Consider the following 23451-nt stretch of genomic DNA (forward strand, 5'->3'; position numbering starts at 1 on the left):
GCCGCGCCTGCTCCCGCTCCCCCCAGCCAGCTTCCAGGGCGGGAAAGCTCCTCTACTCCACTCTTTTCTCCCTCTCTGTTCCGCTCTCGTGAGACCCCACCTGGAGTACTGCGTCCAGCTCTGGAGCCCCCAACATAAGAAGGACATGGAGCTGTTGGAACGAGTCCAGAGGAGGGTCATGCAGATGATGAGAGGGCTGGAGCACCTCTCCTATGAAGACAGGCTGAGAGAGTTGGGGCTCTTCAGCCTGGAGAAGAGAAGGCTCTGGGGAGACCTTCTAGCAGCCTTCCAGTACCTGAAGTGGGCCTACAGGAAAGCAGGAGAGGGGCTTTTTACAAGGGCATGTAGTGACAGGATGAGGGGTAACGGTTTTAAACTGAAAGAGGGTAGATTTAGATTAGATATTAGGAAGAAATTCTTTCCTGTGAGGGTGGTGAGATGCTGCAACAGGTTGCCCAGAGAAGCTGTGGCTGCCCCCTCCCTGGCCGTGTTTAAGGCCAGGTTGGATGGGGCTTTGAGCAAGCTGGTGTAGTGGAAGGTGTCCCTGCCTGTGGCAGGGGGGTTGGAACTAGATGATCTTTAAGGTCCCTTCCATTCTATGATTCTATGATCCTATGAAAGCTGAGCTTTCTGCACATGTCACTGCAGGCTGCCAAGTTAACCACCACAGTGCTGAAAGCACGTGCCAAAGCAAGTCCCTGAAACACTTCGCTTTACCGCCGGGGGTAGGGGGGGTATGTGAAGTAACCCCAGGAACAGACACTTATTGCCCCGACTTTCCTTGCCGCACAACTCATGGAAAAGTGGCTGATGGAGGGGTAACAGCTTTGCTCTGTCGGAGCGGTCCCTTGCGAGGTGACACCGCCGCTACCCCGTGCCGCCCCGACGGCCGAGCGGCGGAGAGGTGGGGGGCGAGAACCGGCACGGGTGGGCCGGGGGGCCGGGGCCAGGCTGCGCGGGCGCGGAGCGCTGCAGGCTCCTTATCGGCGCCCGAGCATCGGGGCGTCGCCGCCCGTCGCCTTCAAAGCGGGCGGCGGTGACGGCGCGGCCGCCTCTCCCGCCCCGTCCCGTCCCGGCAGGAGACCAGAGCCATGCTGCACTGGGGATACGACGAGCACAACGGTAGAGCGGCGGCGGGGGGCGGCGGGCGGTGGGCCGGGCGCGGCCGCGGTGCGCCCCGCGGGGCCGTCGGGGCGGCCGCTGCCGCCGCGGCCAGCGGGGTAGCCCGGAGGGCACCTCCCGCAGCTGGCTTCGGGAGCTCCCCAGCCCGCGAGAAAGCTGAATTCGCGGAACTGCTGTCGAGGCTTTGCAACGTGAGACCGAGCAGATTTTTGTCTCGGAATGATGCAAGGCTGGCTGCTGAGAGAGGTGCTCCATGGTGCGGCATCGCCTGCCAGAGTCGAGTCGGGGGTTGGCTCTGAGTTGGCACATTGATCTGTCTCGTTCCCTGTAACGATTTCGTTTGCTCGTCTAGTTGAATAGTTGCAGGCACTATCCGCAACGTATTAGACGGTCACACTGATCAGAGCTGCTGTATCGGCAGTGCCTTCTGACTTCGTCTTCGTCCTGCTGCTGTTATATGGTGGGAAATACTAGGTACTAGAGTCGGTCATTTGACTGTATAACTATGCACCTAAGAGGCGATGCTTTTGGATTTTAGTTGTTTCATGGTTTCCTTAATCTTGTCAGTCTTTGAAGTCCCAAGATGTGCTCATCAGCAGGCTTAAAGACTTTCCTCTGTTTTGCATTGTAAGTCATGCAAACGCTGCTCCAGTCTGCAGACCGGCTCACAAGTCATGCAAGCAGCAACGAAAGTGCTTTTGTAAATTGGAGACTCAGCTCTGATAAAGTAAATGGAATAACTTATGTTGTCTGTTATAATACACAGAGAAATAAAACACCATGATAGTAAAAGGAGAAAGCTATATGTTTGCATATACTAATGCCTACAGGAGTATGCTTCATTTATATTGTTACTTGGAGTTTGGAATACTGTTTGTGCAAGTGCTGCCTTTCCTTCCTGGTCCTTTTGTTCAGTCTTTTCTGGATGGATCTACTTTTCCTGAAAAACTGGGTGGTGGTGGATCGCAGCGGTGTCGCAATGATTAGGTGTGTTATCTACTGTTGTGCAGTCTACCCCTCCCCTGAAGACGTAAATGGATCTTGTTTTTCAAATTTGTTTCTCCACATGTTTTCTAAGAGCACTGTGAACTTCACCTGCACCGTCCAGATAAGCTCACTTTCCCTCCCTTAGCCTATCCCTCCTCTTTTGCTATCCTCAACTTCTAGGAAGGGGAGGGCACCAGAATTTCTATCGGAGTGGCCCTGGACCTTCCTTGAGGCCCCATTTTTCCTGTAAAGCTCTGTTTGCTGGCTGATAACATATTTGGGGTGGAGTTTGACTTTCTTGCTCTCCTCCTCTCTCAGAGACCCCAGCAGCTGGGGTGGATAGTTCTTCATCAGTCCATCCCCTTTCCCCCGCCTCTCACAGGAGACTAAAGGAGAGAGGCGTGGATATCCAACACTTCACTGTCTTCCCTGGCATCAGTTTTATTTCTCAGCTTTTTCTCTTTTTATTGGTTTTGCTTGTTTCTTGTTCTGCCGAACTGCAAATTCAGGAGATTGCTCTGATTCTTGAATTTTTTTTTGCCCTGCATGGCCCTGAATAGTTTCCCTGAGCCTAAGATTAGCTTTTGCAACTAGGGAGGTAGCAATAAAGTGAAATTAATTAAATTTGGTGCAGTCATGTGTTAAAGTTGACTTCCTGAAGAATTGGAAAGACATCTACATTCACTCTGAGTTCTGCATTTGTTACTTGCAGTGATAAAAGCACTGTTTTTATAAACTGAGGGGAAAACTTGTTTGCCCCTTAGCAATAATAACTGCAACACAAATCATTCTGTGCGTAAAGTGAACTGTCAAATGTTACACATACACGTCTGCATATATGGTATATCTATGTGTGAGGACATGGTCTGACAGGTATACACAGAACTAAATGTTCTGCCCCGTATTCTGTGATGTCTCAGTTAGGCTTGTTTGAAGTTAGTCTAGCCTTTTGGTGAAGCTCATCACCTTTAACTCCAGCTGGGTAAAAAAGCACTGCTGTAAGGTGCTATAGCGAGTTATGTTTCCTGACAAACTCGTAGCTGCCTTCCTGCTGATATTTAGTCCATGAACTGAATGTGTGCAATGCTGGTGGATACCATAAGTAGCGATAGTCTAATCTAAAAGTGACAGTGGTGTGTATTGCATTTGGTAACTCTGTGTCCAAAATAAAGCCATGCAATCTTCAGAGCAGAGGGTTCAGTTTTTTGTTCTAAATCTTGGTCGCAGTGGCTTTGATTGTTAAGAGCTACTAGGTAATATCCTCTAGCAAAAGAACATTTTCCCATCAACAAGAGGGAATTTCATAAGTTCAAAAATTGGTATATTTAATCAAGTTCCTTCAGTAAATTAAAAAACGAAAGGAGGTGAATCAGTGAGTTACACATTCCTGGGTATGTCTTAAAGTACATATCTAGAAAATTAAACTGTACATTGTGTTGAAACAGAGGCATATTATTCAGGTCCAAGTTCAGAAGAAATTTTCACCCTGGAGATCCCACTGGCTTAAATCTGTTTGTGTGACATACATTTGAGCATGATGTCCACGTTCTTCCAACTGTAATGTGTTATTTTCCAACAGCCATACATAATGTTTGCTTTGGGATGAGGTCCATAGTAATGCATTGAGCCACAGTTTTCTTAGACTGGCAAGAATATGATAATTATATTAGATTGCTGGCAGATAATCCAATAAGGAATACCTCTTGATAGAACCAAGTGGTAAAAAATTAGCTGAAATTTCTTGATATTTTCCTGTATATTTTGAAAGGTCAGATTTCTCTCAGTCTCGTGTTGCTGACAGATGTTTAATCACCAAAGCAAAAGATTATTTTGGTCATCCGAGCTAAGGACAAGTACAAAAGCAGGTATAATGTCTTTTTAGAACTGAAGTTTATTGTTGAATAATTAGCTAATGCCAGAATGGGTCCTCTTTTGGGCACATTCATATTATTTATGAATGCAAATCATGCATATTATTTACTGTACAATAACTATAGTTGTTGCTGAAATAGAGCAATAGGAGCAAGTAGTTAAGCACATACATATATTTTGCCTTTCCTCAGTTTAGGAATATCCTAAGTATTAAAATTAAGTAGCAATAAGCTCTTTCTAAAGCATCCTAAATAGCAGCAGTTAGTTAGGTATAAATGATGGAGTGGTGCTTCTTCAATTAATAAAATTGTACATTGCATCTCTAACTACAAAGTACTAGGATCTAAACACAATTAAAATTACATCATATGCTAAACTCTGTGTAATTAAAATATTGAATAGCTTTGATGACCATTTGTGAAGTGAGAAGAATTAAGTTCGAACAGCTTTATATTTCAAAGGATTTTTTATCTTCTGCCTTAGAAGTGTTTTGCTTAATGAGTTTAGTTAATGAAATCATTAAAAAAAAAGACTTTTTAAAAAACTCAAGACTGAAGGCCCTTGCCTTTGTTCTACCTGAGGTTTAAGTCTTAGGCTGGTCTTCACAAGCTACTCCTTCCCTCTTCCATTTTTCAGTGCTGCTCAGAGGAGAGTCAGGCTCTGCCCAGGTGGCTGTGCAGGAGGCTTCCCCACGGCGCCGTGGGACGCTTTCCTTCCTGATTTACTGCTGGGGCACTTGGGTTAGTTTAGCACCTGTGAGTTTCTGAGCTATGTTCACTTCTATTGAAGTAGAGGAGAGAAAACTGTCTGACAACTTTTGATGTTAGGCTATCAATCACAGCGTAATACATTTTAAACCTTTTTTGTCATCATGTTTATTTAAGTGCTAAGCCATCCAGAAAGACCCAAACCAACAGGGTGATTTTTAGACTAAGATCAGTTACCTTCAATATAGGGAGTTATGAGGATTTCCAGTGATGCAGATTTTACAAGATCAGGTTCTGATACTCATATTTAAGTTTTTCTTATATCCAGTATCTCTTAGTTGATTTATTACACTTCTTACCCATGATAAGCCTGGAGGAAAAATAAGTGCTATGCTCTTTACAATAGTGAAAGATCATTAGCCCTGCAGACTTTTCCCTTTTCCCTTTTTGGTTTTCCCTTACCTTACCCTCTTTTCCATCCTAAACCTTGTTTGCTATCTTTAACTTACGGAACATATTCCCCAAGCAACTTATTGTTCCTATTTTTCTTCTATGGCCTCTTTCCGCATTGTTTATTACTCAAATATGGTTCAACAATGGCACATATATTCTTAATGAGGATTCTCTGATGTTTAGTAGATAAGGACACCTCATACATTTCATCAGTGAAGCTTTTCTTACTATTGTAGAATGACATTTGCCATTTTTCTCATATCCATATTGTTGATTTACAGAAACAATGCTTTTTAGCTGACTTTTGGCTTAGTTTGCATGGAGGAAGGGAGGTTAACTCGAGATCACTAGTACTGATTAACAGCTTCTTTAGTGTTTTAATTTCTTGCTAACTGGTGAATGGTGGTGCAAGTCTGTGTCTGGAAGATCTGCTCTCATTTATCAGCAGGAGGTAATAGAAATCCAAACCTCATGCAGGCACCACTGTCCTGAGTGTTCCTGTTCTTTGATGATTTTGTCAGCACTGTCCTAATGTGTGTGCATGTGCGTGTGTGTGTGTGTAGCCTTTATGGTCAGAGGGTGACTCTCTGATGTTGTGACAGCTGTTTTGCAGGGTTGATGGGTTGGGAGGAGGTGATCGATTGTGCAGTGATGCTTAAGTTACAGGCACTGCCATCAGGCCCCAGGAGAGTCCATGTACCACTCAGCCTTTTTATCTTTTTTGACATCTCCCCATCTCATTCAGCGTAGTCAGTAGAAGATGTGTTCTCAGGTCTTTTGCAGCCAATGACTAAGGTATAAAAAAAAACCTTAATGCAAGGATTTTGGATAGATAAGAGGTAATCCTTAAAGACATAACAAGACATGATGTTAGGCAAAAATGGCATGTCAAAAATTTATTGGGGCACATTGCCTGTTGGATACAGGATGCTTGATTTGAATGAGCATTTGTTGGATATGTCTTGTGCATAGTTGAGTCTTAACTGTGAATAACTAAATATCTACTTACTGCATGTGGCCTTATTCAAAGGCCAAACACAATTACATACCCCATGCAAGGGAGATAAAGGGGTCTTGAGAGCTGCTGTTGCAATGTGGTGCAGCAAAAGCAGGTTAATATTTTGATCTATGTTTTGCTGATGCCCCTTTTTGAATTTAAAAGATATAAACAAGAACAATTCAATCAGAGTCTTCTTTCATATGAAGCAGGGCACTGCCATCAATTTAGACTTCTCCAATGCATTGCAGGGCCTGCCCACTGGAAGGAGGTTTTTCCTGTTGCTAACGGAGATCGTCAGTCACCCATCGACATCAAAACTGAGGAAACCAAGTATGATCCCTCTCTCCGTCCTCTAAATCCAAATTACGATCCAGCTTCTGCTAAAATCATCCTTAACAATGGGCACTCCACCAGTGTTGAGTTTGATGACACCGTCAACAAATCAGGTTTGTTCCTTTCCTGTTGCACTATGTCTTCTTCTGCTGTTTCCTGAATAGAGTACATACAGCCTGGGCATGACTCACTGCCAGGTATGAACTCCTATAAACAGTAAGGCTTTGCTCCTCCGGATGAGAGATTCCTTTATTCCCTGTCTTTCAGCATGACACAATGTGGGAACATATTTGGACATGAGTTCAAGGTTGCGTTTCTCAGAAAGCACTAGGATTCCCCTTTCACAGGGATGGTTTGATCCACCCCAACGAGCTAGATAGTGCCAGCCCCCCTGTTTGAACAGTGTTGTGTACAATTTTTCAAATGCTACTCTCTCTCACTGCAGTTGAATCCTTTGTGTCTCATTACAGGTTCATTCCAACCGAATCACTCAACTCTCTTATCTGACTTTAGCTGCAGGTTTGGTTATATATTTTTTCCCTTTTTGCAACCCATACCTGGACTTCTTGTGTCAGGAAAGAGCCAATACAGAACAAATGAAATATATCCCAAGTGATCCCTTTTCTTCTCTGGAAAGTGTTATTGTCCCAGTCTTTTCTAGGAGTATGTAGCTTCCCTTTTTGGAAGCAATAATTCTTATTTAGAAGTTCTCTGGTTTAGCATAGTCTTTGTAATGTTGGTGCCTTCATCTTTAAAACCTCCTCTTGGATGGCAGGCAAGCTAGCGCACCTTGCCGTGAAACTGTAGGAGTGCAGTTTCTATAAGCAATAAAATCCTCTTCTGGCTGCGTGAGGCTTAGCTGAGGATCCAAGCCCGTATGGTGCATTCACAAGGGTCAAAGCCAGAGGGGGACTGATTTGTGATCACTCTGTCCGTTAATCCTGAGGAACTATTGGCTTATAGTGGCAACAGGGAGAGACCTATATGGAGACAACATCACACTTTGCTTTCCCGGACAGCCTTAGTTTAATTCTTAAATTTTCTGTCGATACAAGCAACATTGGATGTTGCCTGAAAGCCATCAGCTGACCATCAGTGATCTGGTCTGACCTCGTGTGTGTCAGATGCCACGGGACTTCCCAGAATTAATCTCTGCTTCAAGCCTAGTAGGCGTGGGTGAACTAAAGCACATCTCTTAGAAAAACATACAATCTTGATTTCAAAATTTCCAGCGATGATGAACCTTCCACTGCCTTTGGTAAGTTGTTCTAATTGTTAATTACCCTCACAATTAAAACCATCAAAATCGTACTTTATTTCTGGTGTGAGTTAGATCAACTCACCCTTTAAACTCCTTTTCTTTTTTTTTAAAGAAAGTAATAAATAGGAATATGAATATGAATACACCAAGAACCTCTTCCACTCTCTAATGCCATCCATGAAGTGTCAGGGCCTGAACTTAGTATTTCCGTAGGCTTACAATGGTACCAAAGCAGTGCTAATGTGCTCCTCTTCTTACTGTTTTCCTCAGGCCATATCTCCAATGATACAGTTCATGTCACGGCAAAACACTGACAGATGTTGATCAGATAATTAACAAATGTAATCCCCAGTCTCCTTCAGGTCACTCCATATCTTCTATGTATGGACTGAATTCTTCAGTCCACATACATGGCTTTACATTTTGGCCATTATCATGCCTTACTTGTCAAAGAATTCAAATCCTTCTATATCCATAAACTGAGTTTTCATTATTTTCCCTAATACTTGTCACTGACAAACTTTATCGGTAATGTTTTTGTTTTCTTTCAGGTCATTGATCAAAAAATACTGAATTTTCTAGGGCCAAAATTTGGCCTCTGGGGCACCCCTGTGAAGTAAGCACTCCTGCCATATGGTGGTTTTATGACAAAAAAAAGTCAAATTAATTGGTACTAAATACATTAGCATTTTTAAATACATTATTAACTAACTTCCATATGAACTATTTCTTCACTTTTGCCAGCATTGAAACTGGGCTGTCAAGTCTGTAACTGTTTGTGTAATTCTGTTTATCCTCTTGGGTACCACATTATCTCCATTCTCTGAAATAAATCTACTGATGTTTCAAAGACCTCTTCTTCCATCTCTTTTCAAAGTCTGAGTTTCTGATATTTGCCATAAATAGCTTCTAACTGACCTCTTCTTTAATTACTGTTGGAATGGAAGGGTTTGACCATCACTGTATGATGTGGCACAAATACATCGTCAGGCTATTTTTCAGCAGAAGTATTTCATTAAATGCTGATGCATTTCTATGTAATTGTTTTGCCTCAGCCAGTTAGAACACCGATCTTTACACATTTTTAGGATCATTTGCCTCCAACTTCTCAGTCCTTGAAAGAAGGAATTTATTTTAGGAGTGCCACTTCCCCATCCCCTTTGTTCACTAGGTTTACAGGCTCTGTAAAAGCATGTTTTTGAGTTGAAGTTTTAAGGAGGTCAAATATTTTTTTCCCCACAGATAAACAGTTCCAGTTCCTTTTCATTAGCCAGGCTACTTGTGTTAGAAGATAGGCAACTTAAGAAATTATTGTTTTATCGTTATTTGATGGTATTTTGTTCCTAACAAAGTTTAGGTTCTGGACTAAACCTAGAAGAGAAAATAAATTACTATTGTCCTCCCCAGTGCTCTTAATTTAAAAACCATCTGGTTAAAGCTCCCATCCTTTCCCCTTAAAATCTCTATAATGAGCCAATAAGCCAGCTCAGGCTAATTCCCAAACCCTCAGAGGAGATATGGAGCCAGGAGAGTGGGGTGATTTGTTTTGCGGTGAATAAGGAATCTTTCTGAATGTGTTTCCCATTCAAGTGTCTGTGCAGAGATGTTTTGGTTCCAACTCTGATTAGCAAAAGACAAGCACTTGCAAAAGCAAAACAATGAAAAGCTCACCCATATGTATGTTAAGCTGAAATAAACGGTGAATTAAATGTCAGTAATATTGCAGTTGTACAATGCATATGTAGTGTTGACCTCATTTTATTTATGTTAATATACGCTCCTTTTTCTCAGACTTCAATCTGATGTAACTGGATTTAGTTGCAAATGAAGGAAAGAGCCTTGAAATTTTTTTAACCTCCACCTACTTTCCTCCAAATTTCTAAGAGAAGAAGAAATTCTGTTCACATTATATTTTTTCTGATCCTCCCCTTTCTTCATAAAACCTGTATTTTAAGCTTAATTTCTCAGTGGTTCTTTTAAATACATTCAAGAGAGGAAACGACTTGCAAGATTGAAATATTTTCCCATCTTCTGAGAAATATCCAGCCCATAGTAAGACAAACCTGGTGATAACAACATACCCTTTAGTGGGCCATAACCCACTAATCTACACATAAATGCAATTTTGAAAGTCATATCCTGGACAAGTGAGGGTTTCTGTAGTACTTCAAAGGAATTGGAAGACATCTGAGACAGCTTTTGAGAAAGAGTAGGGAACTGTTCGAAGACTGAAGTCTGGTGTGAGGTTAGAGGATGTGGGTAGTGGCTCCTGTTCCTGCAGTGAAGCTTTTTACTCTGCTTGGGTTTCCAGTGCTAACCGGGGGGCCGCTCATCGGGACCTACAGGCTGCGCCAGATTCACTTCCATTGGGGGTCCAACGACGAAGCCGGCTCCGAGCACACAGTGGATGGGATGAAGTACGCGGCAGAGGTAAGGCTTTACATGGAGTCATCTGTACCTCTAAGCTTGTGACTAGTTTTCTATTGTAAGAATAATGTTGCCCCTCCTCGTCCTGCTTTTCATTCTCCCCCCATTTTACCCAAAGACAAGCAGTCTTCCTGAAGTGTTGCATGTTTGGTCCTTTCTCAAAAAAGAACGTATTTGAAAGCTTTGGAGAGGAATAAAAAAGGAGTACAGAAGACGAGAGCTTGATAAGAGCAAGACTTAATGTTCAAGAGTTATTTTAAACTTTGTCTTTCCTTGTCTCTTCCTTGGAGAATATTTTCAAAGTCAGCTTCAGTTACAAACCACAGAATTATTTGAACTGGGGCCTGTGCAGTGTAAAATTTATGCAGGACTTGGGAGTGTTGCATTTTGTGGTGCATTTAGCCATGTGATGGTTATGACTTTCTTTGAGAACCTCACCTTAATATCTGTGGGGTGCCTGCTGTGTGTGGAGATACTGCGTTTCAGTGGAGGCAGCGTGCCACAGGGAGAAGTGCACCATCTGCTCTGGCACGGAGAGTTCACTCCTGCTCTGTCTTCTTCAGTGCATTTGAGTAGTCTACAGTAAAGAGTATTCAGTAGCTGATTCCTCTTTGCAAATGGAAGTAACATGGAGTACTTTGATAAGACCGAGATCCTTCACAACAAATAGTTCAGGCAGTGAAGAGTTTTCTGGGGTTAAAAAGTAGTAAAAAGTATAAAAATAAATGGTAAGGGACAAATAAAAGACATAATACTAAAGAAGAAAAAAAATGAAATGTATGCACAGTGGTGTGATCAGATTTTACTGGAAATGCTGTAAGAGATAGTGGTCAGAAAAAAAATCAGTTTTCTAACATTAATGGGGAAAAGTGACATTTGCAGTGTTTAAAGGCTTATGTTTTCCACAGGAACCAGGTGAGATGGAATATAAAGAATTAATAGAGGTGCTTTAATACCATTAAGTACCAAACCCAAATTTCTAGCTGAGAAAATATATATGTTTCCCATCTAAGAAACCAAATGGAAGGAGAAAATATCTCTGAATTTCTAGCCAGTCTAAAAACCTTTCCGTTACCTGCTGGTTGGGTAACCCTCCACAAGAAGCTCTCTAGATGGCACTTTGGCTTTGGGATAAGAAACCCAGAATTAAGATCAAGGCTTCTGAGCACTGTTCACATGAAAGAAAATACCTCAGAAGGAGACATGAAGATGGTTTCAGTGCTCACCTTCATAAGGAAGATGTGTAAGAGTTCAAGAAAAAACATCAACCAAGTTGAAGAAAGAATTAGTGTACAGGTAAAGATGACTGCAAGGTTCCGCCCCCTAATCCCACCGGGAAGCAGAGGGATCCGTGGCTCCATTCTTTGTGACAACGTATGGTCTGATCAAGGTCTCTTCACAAGCTGCAGTGACAGAGCGGTGGTAAGACGGGATATATTCCTTAAAGAGAAGTCACAAACCATTGACAATGGGGCTGTACCCAAAAGTGTTTCACAGATCTGTTTGTTTGGGGGTTTTGGTTTTTGGAGGGGTTGGTTTGGAGGGTTTTTGGCAAAGCTATGTGGGAGTGGGAGTGAGCTTTATTTAGTTGCGGGAATTTTGCTTTTTGTTCTTTGCTGTTTTTTTTTCTTTTTTTTTAAATCCACAATAAAAGTCAATTCCGACTGAGAGTATCTGTTTCCTTTTTGTGTATGTAAAAGTGTAATTGCTTAAAAATTGTTCAATGTAGCTTTTGTGAACTTTAATAATAGTGAGTGGTGCAGGCGCTATGAGCTCCAGGATACTAATGCATCTGAGAAAGGTTTAGTGGACTGTGTTCTCCTCCCGGTTTAATTTATAATATTTTTAACAACTTTCCTTCAAGGATCTCTGAAGCTGTGAGCCAGCATGTGTTTCATCATGAGCATACATGTAGTATTATTGATTTCAGTGGGATTCCTTACTTGCTGGAAGTAATGTTTCAGTCCAAGTGCTTAACAAACATTAATTACACCCTGTAACACCAAGTGACAGCTCTGTTTTACAGATATGGCAAATTAAAACTCATAGAGGTTAGGCAAGGACTGAGATTTAGAGTCAAAATCTTCACACTCCTAGATTCCTGTTTCAACCACACCGTTATGTTGCTTCCCTTAGAAGGCCTTTAAAGCAAGTTCCAGCTTTCCGAAGTTGCTCTTACTTTAGAGGTCTTGAAGTGCTCTGTTCCAAAAGCAAGGCTTTTTTTCCCAGTTTAAGTCATTCCGTGGAACTGCATTTCAGCACTCCTAAAGAGTAAAGTTCGAAGTCTGAAAAGATGGTCACCAATTTTAGAAAAGCCAATCCCATGCCCTGTTTCTGACCTTCTCTTTTCTTATCTAAAACTACGGGTAGTAAGATTTACTAATCTGCTGAGGACTTCCAAGAGTAATTAATGTTTGTGAAGTACTTAGTCTTAAGCGATGTGTGAGTGTTTGTGCTCTCTCCAGTTTGACAGTCGGACCATTGCTCAAGGCGCTTCCTGGGAACCAGCAGCTCCTGCTGCAGGGCGTGGCCAGGATTTAGGAAACCTGGCTTAGCGGGAGGGACTGAGGTGGTATGGGGGTAGACAGCATGGGCTTTTCCTTTCCACACCTGGCTAGGTGGGGTCTTTAAGCTGCTTAAGCAACTACCACAGGACAGTTCCAGAATAATGCATGTTGGAAATGCAAATGCTCAAACCTGAGATAATCAAGCTCCTTGCAAGTGCCTAGCTACTGGTAATCATAGAAAATGACATTTGGAAAGTAATGAAATTTTGATGTTCAGCTTAAACTAAACAAGGGAAAAGGGGTCGGTGCAAGTTTAATGTGTGTTCCTCTGCCTGTTTTCTAGCCGTTTATGTGGCTGATTAATGTTACTGAAAGCTTGATTAAGGAAAAAGAGAAGCAAAATACTAATGGCATCCTCATGATTTTCAATCACTTTCTAAAATCAGCTGCAGTAGAAATGGATTTAAAAGCTTTAGTTATATAACCATGGGATAGCTTGTCTTAGCTTCTCTGTTCAAAATCTGGGGACTCAACAGCAGTTTGCCAGGCACTGTGGTGTGCTGATTGCTGCTAAATTTTGAATAATCCCAGCCACTGGAAATGCTTTTGCCATTTGTGTGAACTACATATTTACCAATTTCATTAAATATTTGCATTTAGAAAACTGAATGGCTCAGAATACGAAAGAATGAACTAGAGTATCAAAACCAGTAAAGTTACAGTATTAATTTGTGATTATTTGAGTTCAGCGGGAGTTGATGCTGTCTGTGTCTCTTGCTTTTCAGCTTCATGTGGTCCACTGGAACTCAGAAAAATATTCCAGTTTTGTTGAGGCAGCTCGTCAGTCAGATGGATTAGCAGTCATGGCTGTATTTCTGAAGGTAAGAGAAGATGCCTCAGCCCTCCCAATAAATCTGCATTATGAACCCAAAGGGCTAATGGTGAAGTTTGGTATAGTTATTGCTAAAGAGATACTTGTTTTATATGGGCATTAAATTATACTGTTTCCTTCCTGCTGTTTACTTTCCAATTTAGAAAGCCGTGCTTCCTTGAAGATTACAAATATCAGATTAATAGGTTTTCAAGACAGTGAGACTCTTCAGTTTGCCTAGTCTGCACTCCTGTACAACATAAGATGTGGAACTTAATTCAGCTGCCCCTATATGGATCCCCAAAACTTGTGCTTGACTACAAGGTTTCTTTAGGAAAGTGATCTGATTCGGTTCAAATGCTCCTTTAACAGTTTGTTTCTGAGCTGACAGTTTCTTCTGAAAAATGAAAAAAAAAACCCACTCCAGAATCTGGAGAATTGCCTTGTAATTGTTATATACCTCTTTGCCTCCTGCACCTATTCTAAGATGACATTCAACTCTTGCAACAGCTTCATTGACTTCTGTATGAAGAAACAGATGGAGAATTTACAAAATCCATGACAAAGGATAGGCCTTTGATCAAATCTGTAGCTTCTGCCTGGCTGCCACAGCTTTCTGGGCACAGCTAGTGCTGGTGCTGGCGCTGGTGCAGTCAGTGAGCTATTACATGCAGCAGTTGCAAAGAACTGCTTCAGTAATTCTGTCTTTCCAGTTTGCATTATAATGATTCAAGGAAAGTTGCTGGCTTTCTTAGCACACAAATTCTGCTTGGGCTACGTAAGAATGATGTTTTCACTGTTCTTAGCAATTTAAATTTCAGATGTAAGCCTGAAACTTTTAATGTCCTGCATGCAACACATTAATAATAAAATGCTTTTATATCCCTGTAGTTTAAAGTTTGTGAGTCTTTTGTAGCTGAAATAATTACAACGAGTAGCCAGAATAAATACTGTGATCAAAGGAGTGGATATTCTTTACAACCAGTACTATTTCTAAAGACCAGCTAGTCACAGGCTCATACTCACAAAAACCATCAGATCTCACAGTCACTTAAGTAAAGTTTTATAAACCAATTTCATTATGCATTTGCTTTTTGATGATTTATTTTTTGCTATTTTTCTCTGGACCTCAATTATTTCATTTTTCTCTGGTGTTAATAGATTGGTGAATGCAACCCTCAGCTGAAGAAGATTACTGACCGCTTGGACACCATCAGAATCAAGGTGAACGAATGCTTCTAAAAGAGTACTAATACTGGTGGTTGCTTTTGTTGTTTTGTTTTTTTTGGTAACCTGGCTGCTACTTCCTTCACCTTCATGTTCCCTAGTCCCTAGTTTTATAGCTATCCATATCTAACTCTAATTTGGGACAATTTAGGAATATTCTTGTTAGGTAAAGTTGAAAAAACCTAAGCAAACAAAGAATAATTTTTATACAATAAGAGATCAGAGGAGAAAGCTAATTCCTCACAGAACCTAACCTCTGACAAATCTGGTGCTATGAGAATATTAACAGGTGAAGAACATACTTTATGGAAAGCTGTGAAAAAGATGAGGGAAAGGTTTCCTCCCATTTTGCTGACATACTGGGTGAGAAATAAGCTATTGTTTGAGAGAAATCCGCCAGACTCACAGCATCATGTTTCGTATGGGCATCTCTGGCCTGGTAGCTGGAACAGCAAGAAGAAGTAGTAATCCATGGGCCTGAGAGGAGTGAACGGAGAGGGGAGCAGGTGGCAGGACAAGGGACCTGTTGGGTTCCTCCGCCAGCCCCATCAATTCCATGTTGAATGTCTCGACATCTTCTCACTTTTCTCTCCAACCTCCATCCCATGGCCATTTGTAACTATGGGAAGCCTATGCTAACATGATGCCTTTGATGGTGTCCTTGCTGGCAGTAAAGCTGTCACAGAGGTAAGACCTCATCAGAAGGGCACTGGCTCATCTGCTGTAATCATCCAGGATGTTGCCAGCGCACCTCATAGTGGAACAAGCCCTACCTCCTTTGGCGTGATTTATCTTGACCTCTTGCTTTTAAATAATATTGCCCTGTTTTTTTCTTCTTTTTAACTTTGTGTAAGAAATAATTTTCTAAATATATTTAATCTAGAACCACCATGAGGGTTTTTTTTTCTTTCCAGGGTAAAAAAGCACTATTCACAAACTTCGATCCTAGCTGTCTGCTTCCCAAGTCCCTGGACTACTGGACTTACTTTGGCTCTCTCACTGTTCCACCTCTTCTTGAGAGTGTCATCTGGATTGTTCTGAGAGAGCCCATAAGTGTTTGTTCTGAACAGGTATTTTTTGATTTTTCACTGCTATAGAAATGTTGCTTTTGTAAGACTTGAAATTGTAAATGCCACCCAAAAATATTTTTTTTTTCAGACCTTGGCATTGCATACCTTATCGAATTTTCAAAGGACAAAATGTGTCTATCCAATTTATCCTGATTTCTTGTGGCCTTTCTTTGTGCAACAGTTATTTAAAATCCATTTTTAAAAAAAGAATCTTCATACTCTAAAAATTAACAATCAAAAATAACTCACAAGGAACTTACAGGAGAGAAGGTTCTGGTAACACTTAGAAATCCTGGAATTCCACTCAGTATGATTATTTGCATATCCTGCTGAAATCTCTTCTCTGGCATTTTTATTTGGCAGATCAATAGTAAATTTCTTCTTGCATTCCAGAAGTGTAAAACTTGGTGAATTTACTAGAATAATGAAAAGCAAATACAAGTGTAATAAGTTGTTTTTTATGTTAGGCTATCTTAGGAAAAGTGTGATACTATGTAAAAGAGTCGACTTACATTTCTTGTTAAATTAAGCTTCATGCTATATATTAATGTTGCAACAGTGACACCCAGTGGGCTGATCATCTCAGGTATAAAGAGTTTTTCCCACGGGTGACACTAAAGTATGTCAGATCATAGCTTCTAATATTAGATGTTGATAAGTACGTCACCTGCAATATGTTATCAATATTCTGGGCACACTGTAACCTTTAAGATTTTTGTACCACAGTGTTTGTCTCATTCATGGGCAATATTACAAATACCTCAGAAAATTCAATACCCTAGGCCAAAGCACTCAGCAGAAATGGTGACTTCAGTCTTTGTACAAAATGTTAAGACAGTTCACTAAGTAGTTGAATGACAGTTACTTGTTAGTCAAGAGACCTCAAATTCTGTTTGTAACTGATTTGAAGTCATGTATTTTCTCAGTGTGTCCATTTTTGTCATCTGTCTTCCCCACGCCCCTCAATCTGGCTTTGTAAGGCTCGCTTTACTGCGTGAGTCTAGGATTGAAAATTTGCATTAAGATATGAACTTCCCAAAGACAAGCCATTGCTCCAGTTAAAAGGTTCTTGTTTGGGCTAATCTATAGTTAATATATTCTAAAATGTGAAATACTGTATGCAAACACCCATGTGTAACAGGTTCAGAGGACACAGTGTCAAACACAGTGTCAAGTACAGTGATTCTTTACTAGTCATTTTTCACAGACTGTAGCTGTATCTTATGTATTAAAGTATAAATGTGCTGTATTCTTACAAATATAAGTATGCATATAGTTAAAAGTGTTTGTTTCTGGTAATGTCCACTATTGTGATTGATTAGTCATCTCTATGACTGATACTGTTTTTCCATTTAATTTTGTCACGGTTTAAAGCTGGGCTGGCTATTAACCAGGTGGCAGATGCTCTCTGTTAACCCTCTCCCCCCGCCCCCCCCCCCAAGGGAAAGGGAAAAGGGAGAGAGACTTATGGGTTGGAAAGTTAAAACAGTTTTAATAAACTATAATAATGAAAAAGAGTATAATAGTAATAATAGAAATAATCAAATATATACAAATATATACAAAACCAAGACTGAGAGCTTGGAAATCCTCCTCAGACAGAGTTGCTCCCCCCCGCACAGGCAGAGGGGAAAATGCAGTAGCTCCCCCCAGCACAGGCAGAGGGGAAAATGCAATAGCTCCCTGCCATCACACCTGCAGGCTTTTAACTGGAAACTGGCAAAGCTGGTACCAATCAGTGGGAGACAGGAGGGCCCCTCCCTCCTGGGCCCCACCTCCAGGAGGGAGTGGGTTAGTGATAAATAGGAAAGTGAGAATGACATGTATGGGATGGAATACCTTGTTGGTCCATCTTGGGTCACCTGCCCTGTCTGCTCCTCCCTGCAGGTGTGAGCCCCCTTCGGCTCTTCACTCATAAGCAGTGAGGAATTTAGCAGTGACCTTGGTTTCTCTAAGACTAATTGGCCTGGTTTGGGCCAAACTAGGACAAATTTTATTCCTCAAGTTTGTATTTCTTTGGGGCTTTACAGTTTACTACCTACTTTTTGGGACATTTTTCAGGTTGAAAGAAATCAAAAATAAATTTTAAGTTTTTAGAAACTCACAGGGAGCCTGAATTACAAATGTTAGCTTTAGAATGGGGTGGAGTAAGATAGTATTGATTTTTTTTGCTTTTAATGCAATTAAGATGCAATGTTCCATACAACTAAATGCTCTATTATAATGGAATTATTTTTGTGCTGTCCTGCCTTTGGTAACCTAGAAGGGAAGTAAGGTGGTATATAGAAATATCAAATATTGGAAATATTAGAAATCAGACAAAATACTAAACTTCAGGTCAGAAATCAGACTCGGTTTTCCCGAGGTTTAGACATGAGCTCTGATCTGAGTTTCTCCTGCAATCAGCTTAAGCAGAGAAACTTATGCTGAGGTATGAATAACTGCTTGTTCTGTGTCTTCATAAGGGAAACATTTGGAATCTCTACTGGTTTGAGTACATGTTTAATATATGATAAGTGCTCGTTACAGAAGCTTTCTGTAGTACTACACCTACTATTCCAGGTTAATTGTGAATATACTCTTTGAATAAGAAGACATACACAGGTGCACGTAAGAAATCCAATTTTTGGCACAAAACATTCCAGAATCTCCAAACTATAAAATCAAACTAAAAAATATAAAAAAAACTCTGTTTTAGATGAGGTTATGGAAGACAAAATGTGAATATAGGAAACAAACCTTATGCACAGTTTCATTCTGACACGTATTTTTGGAGATTTTCCTGGTAGTCATCGTTTTTCATTTGCAAGGACAGAAATGGTGAAATTGCTATTCCCCACATGCCATAGAAAAATGCAGTTCCTTTCTTCCTGGCGGAAAAATGGTGACAAGTATCTTTAATATTTACAGCATGCTTTTTCATTAGTATGAGCCATGAGGGTTTTCTGCTGAATCTTACGTCTCTTTTGATTACAGCTAGCCAAATTCCGCAGCCTCCTGAGCACTGCTGAGGATGAGGTTGCCTGCTGCTTGCTGAGAAACTACCGTCCTCCCCAGCCTTTAAAGGGACGAGAAGTCAGAAGGAATTAAAGGAGTAAAGCCAGAGCAGTCTCCCTCAGAAACCAAAGGCTGAATTAATTTTAGTAGTTAACTTTGTGATTTTTATTTGGTTTTTGTGAGTTGTTTTAACAAATAGGTGTTGTTTTATCACTGGTTATCATGCAGTCATTTCTCACAGACAAGTATGTCCTGAGTTGTTGCAGGTTCATCAATGTTAACAGGTCTGATTGTGTTTGAGTGCGTTGGTTTGGGAGCATTGAGGTGTTAGTGTTACATGCACAGAGGGCAGTGCTGATCGTAAGGGTCAGGTGTGGTGAAGGAGTTGTCCAGAATTTGCCATGAAATTACTGAATAGGATCCCTGACATTAATGGCAGAAAAGGATGTTCTGGGATTATTCTTCTGGTCTCTAACATAACATTTAGCTTCTATATAAGACTTCACACTGTAATTCTCAAGAAAAAAAGTATTTCAAGGCTGATTGATAGAATTTTATTGCTGATTTCTGCAATACCATGCTTACCTTCCTACAAAAAGCAGTAATGACTAACAGCATTTAAGTAAAACATATGTTTATATGATCCTGTTATTCTAACTGCTTCATAGCAGTAATGATGTATTGATTGATCTTTTTTTAAAAAAAAGCAAATAGTAAGGATTTTGTATGTTGGAGGATCATGTCAGGTGGATTAGGTATTCCTGAATTCTACCAGATATAGTGATGAAATTGTCCTGAAACCTGAAAACTTCAAGGTGGAAGGGCATAGAGGGAACTGTTCGTTCCTAAATCCAGTCTGTTGCATTTGGTGAACAATAAGGGACTGTAACACTATATCCATGTAGCATCAGACTCCTACTGCTTAAAATCAAGAGGCAGGGGTAGCTGTTGCTTCATACTAGACACATTGCACACTGCAGTGTGAAACATGCTGCATACCTTACATCTTACAGTGGAGCACAGCACTACTCAGGTATGTAATGTTTCCTAGGTACTGGCTGATGTTCTGCTGTCACAGCTGAATTTGGGTGGTTGCACTTATGTTCCAAGACCAAAGATAGCAGTTAGAGGAAGCCAAAGAAATCAGAATCAAGTCAATATCTAATAAAAGATCAGCCCTCAATAGCAATGTGTCGAAATGTCTGTCATTATGAATTGACTTGAGCCTGTGTTTCTCTCAGGAGCTTTTGTTATCTGAATATAATTGTTTGCTTTACACCAAATTTATTTTTATTATTTTTAATGAACTTGCCATAGGATGTAGCTTAGTATAGGATTAGATTTACTCTCAGACTGTGAGAACTACATAGTGAAAACCAGTGATACCTGAAAGAGGCAGCTAGAGGTTTCATGGGCAGCAACTATCACCAATCTCTGTAGTACTTCTGACCAACTCATTTTCCATGACTGCTCTCCATGAATTTGTTTTTTTATAGGTTTTATAGGCTGTGCCTTGTACCTCAACGGGTCTTTTGATCTTAGACAGACAAACATGAGGGAAATCACAATCAGGATTGACTTTATATATCTTCTTATAACTGAATAAATTTGACATAGAGATATAGGTATTTTAGCTTAGTTTAAGATAGGTGGATTTTTTTGTTTTCTCCTCCTCAGAATATAGCTACTATTGCTGTAAGGCCTCTCAATGCCTTCTGGATGTTTTCTGAAGGAAAGAACACAAATAGACCATGGGAGAAATAAAAGGCATTTGGCAGCGACAGCAGGTACAAGTATTAACCAAAGGGGAAGAGCCTGCAGGCACTTCTTGTTTCCTGGCATAGGGAGAAGAATGCAGCTGAAAAGACTTCAGGTTGGTTCTTTCTGAATGAGGATGTCTAGAAAGTGTGCATGGAGAGAGTGGGAGTGTGTTGCATGTTTTCACACCCTTTTTTAGACTTAGTGTTGGATCTGATATGTTTCCCTGTCACGTAAGTAGCTGCAGAACATGAACAAAATGTTTACAAATTGCACGAAGGGTATAAAGTTTTTTTGCCTCAGAAGAGAAAGTAATAAGGCTACTGCTTCATATCAGAAACAAAAGTTTTACATGTTTTTTACATATTGTAAACAGTGGAGTTGATCCAGTGCTTTGATATTTATAAGAATTTTATCAAAATAAAAAATGAATTTTATGAATGTGTCTTGTATTTTCTATTGAAGAGATTAAAGTTTTACAGAGGAGGCTGCAGTTTTATAACTAGTGCCTGCAGTTTTGGAAAAAATTGTCATTCCTCATTTGAAGTCTATCTTTGGGCAGTGTAGTATTAGGTATCTTTTTTGTGTTCCAAGTAAAATGTTTTCCAAGTGTGTTCCAAGTAAAAGTTTCTGATAGGGCTTTTTTGAATTGACTATTTTTATAGAGTTATGCAAAGCAGTTTTAGAAGAAGACATCACTCACAGTAATTCTCTTAATATGGAGATGCTGTGTTCACGTTAGATTGACCTAGCATGGTACTGCACCTGGGCTGAGAGCTAGTGGTGGCATCTGCAAAAGACTAGAAATTCTGAGTTGCCTGAAATCCTTCAGCAGCAGCTTCCCAGGTTATCCACCTGCTGCAACTGTAAGGTGAGAGCATGGACCCAGTCTCGGCACTGAGCACTTGGTTGCATCCTCAGTTGACATGTTTGCTGGGCAAACTCAAGTGGAAGAAGAGGGTGTACAGGTCATGGAAGGAGGGGCTAGCCACTTGGGAGGAATATAAGTCTGTTGTCAGAGGATGTAGGGAGGCAACTAGGAAAGCTAAGGCCTCCTTGGAATTAAACCTTGCAAGAGAGGTCAAGGACAACAGAAAGGGCTTCTTCAAATACATTGCAGGTAAAGCCAACACTAGAGGCAATGTAGGCCCACTGATGAATGAGGTGGGGGTCCTGGAGACAGAGGATAAAAAGAAGGCGGAGTTACTGAATGCCTTCTTTGCCTCTGTCTATACTGCTGGAGGCTGTCCTGAGGAGCCCCGGACCCCTGAGGCCCCAGAAGAAGTCAGGATAGAGGAGGAATCTGTCTTGGTAGATGAGGGCTGGGTCAGGGACCAATTAAGCAATCTGGACATCCATAAATCCATGGGCCCTGATGGGATGCACCCGCGGGTGCTGAGGGAGCTGGCGGAGGTCATTGCTAGGCCACTCTCCATCATCTTTACTAAGTCGTGGGCAACGGGAGAGGTGCCTGAGGACTGAAGGAAAGTGAATGTCACTCCAGTCTTCAAAAAGGGCAAGAAGGAGGTCCCGGGTAACTATAGACCTGTCAGCCTCACCTCCATCCCCAGGAAGGTGATGGAACAACTTGTCCTTGGTGCTGTCTCTAGGCACATCAAGGATAGGGGGATCATTAGGGGCACTCAGCATGGCTTCACCAAGGGGAAGTCATGCTTAACCAAATTGATAGCCTTTTATGAGGACATAACCTGGTGGATAGATGATGGTAAAGCTGTGGATGTGGTCTATCTCGATTTCAGTAAAGCGTTTGACACGGTCTCCCACAGCATCCTCGCAGCTAAACTGAGGCAGTGTGGTCTGGATGATCGGGTAGTGAGGTGGATTGTGAACTGGCTGAAGGAAAGAAGCCAGAGAGTGGTGGTCAATGGGACAGAGTCCAGTTGGAGGCCTGTGTCTAGCGGAGTCCCTCAAGGGTCGGTACTGGGACCAGTTCTATTCAATATATTCATTAATGACTTGGATGAGGGAATAGAGTGCACTGTCAGCAAGTTCGCTGATGACACAAAACTGGGAGGAGTGGCTGACACAACGGAAGGCTGCGCAGCCATTCAGAGAGACCTAGTCAGGCTGGAGAGTTGGGCGGGGAGAAATTGAATGAAATATAACAAGGGCAAGTGTAGAGTCCTGCATCTGGGCAAAAACAACCCCATGTACCAGTACAAGTTGGGGACAGAGCTGTTGGAGAGCAGCGTAGGGGAAAGGGACCTGGGGGTCCTAGTGGACAGCAGGATGACCATGAGCCAGCAGTGTGCCCTTGTGGCCAAGAAGGCCAATGGCATCCTTGGGTGTATTAGAAGGGGTGTGGTTAGCAGGTCAAGAGAGGTTCTCCTCCCCCTCTACTCTGCCCTGGTGAGGCCACATCTGGAATATTGTGTCCAGTTCTGGGCCCCTCAGTTCAAGAAGGACAGGGAACTGCTAGAGAGAGTCCAGCGCAGAGCCACGAAGATGATTAAGGGAGTGGAACATCTCCCTTATGAGGAGAGGCTGAGGGAGCTGGGTCTCTTTAGCTTGGAGAAGGGGAGACTGAGGGGTGACCTCATTAATGTTTATAAATATGTAAAGGGCAACTGTCATGAGGATGGTGCCAGGCTCTTTTCAGTGACATCCCTTGACAGGACTAGGGGCAATGGGTGCAAGCTGGAACACAGGAGGTTCCACATAAATATGAGGAAAAACTTCTTTACAGTGAGGGTGACCGAACACTGGAACAGGCTGCCCAGAGAGGTTGTGGAGTCTCCTTCTCTGGAGACATTCAAAACCCGCCTGGACGTGTTCCTGTGTGATATGGTCTAGGTAATCCTGCTCCGGCAGGGGGATTGGACTAGATGATCTTTCGAG

The 23451-nt window shown here is 41.6% G+C and overlaps 1 protein-coding gene across 4 annotated transcripts; it reads left to right on the forward strand.

The window, feature by feature from the left end:
* Window positions 1-996: 996 nt before the first annotated feature.
* LOC137660724 (carbonic anhydrase 13-like) lies at window positions 997-21029 on the forward strand. 4 transcript variants are annotated; one of them, XM_068395697.1, is made up of 8 exons: window positions 7104-7732; window positions 8287-8351; window positions 10047-10165; window positions 11214-11584; window positions 13455-13550; window positions 14702-14764; window positions 15682-15837; window positions 18814-21029. In XM_068395697.1, exons 1-8 carry the CDS (start codon window positions 7709-7711, stop codon window positions 18925-18927), a joined length of 1008 nt encoding a protein of 335 aa, XP_068251798.1. In that variant the 5' UTR covers window positions 7104-7708; the 3' UTR covers window positions 18928-21029. The 4 variants fall into 4 exon arrangements, with proteins under 4 accessions (XP_068251801.1, XP_068251798.1, XP_068251799.1 ...); XM_068395700.1 differs by lacking the exons at window positions 7104-7732; window positions 8287-8351; window positions 11214-11584 and adding exons at window positions 997-1122; window positions 6390-6587; XM_068395698.1 differs by having other exon boundaries at window positions 7104-8405.
* Window positions 21030-23451: the final 2422 nt, after the last annotated feature.

This window comes from Nyctibius grandis, chromosome 3 (assembly GCF_013368605.1).
Source record: "Nyctibius grandis isolate bNycGra1 chromosome 3, bNycGra1.pri, whole genome shotgun sequence".
In the NCBI taxonomy this organism is placed as follows: domain Eukaryota; kingdom Metazoa; phylum Chordata; class Aves; order Nyctibiiformes; family Nyctibiidae; genus Nyctibius; species Nyctibius grandis.

What these genes read in the sequence shown, in the direction of transcription:
- LOC137660724 (XM_068395697.1), top strand. Translation starts at nt 7,709, where the DNA reads ATGATGAACCTTCCACTGCCTTTG. An exon ending in GCTGCAGTGACAGAGCGGTG is followed by an intron (nt 11,585 to 13,454) that starts GTAAGACGGGAT and finishes CTTGCTTTTCAG; the next exon opens with CTTCATGTGGTCCACTGGAA. An exon ending in TCATGGCTGTATTTCTGAAG is followed by an intron (nt 13,551 to 14,701) that starts GTAAGAGAAGAT and finishes TGGTGTTAATAG; the next exon opens with ATTGGTGAATGCAACCCTCA.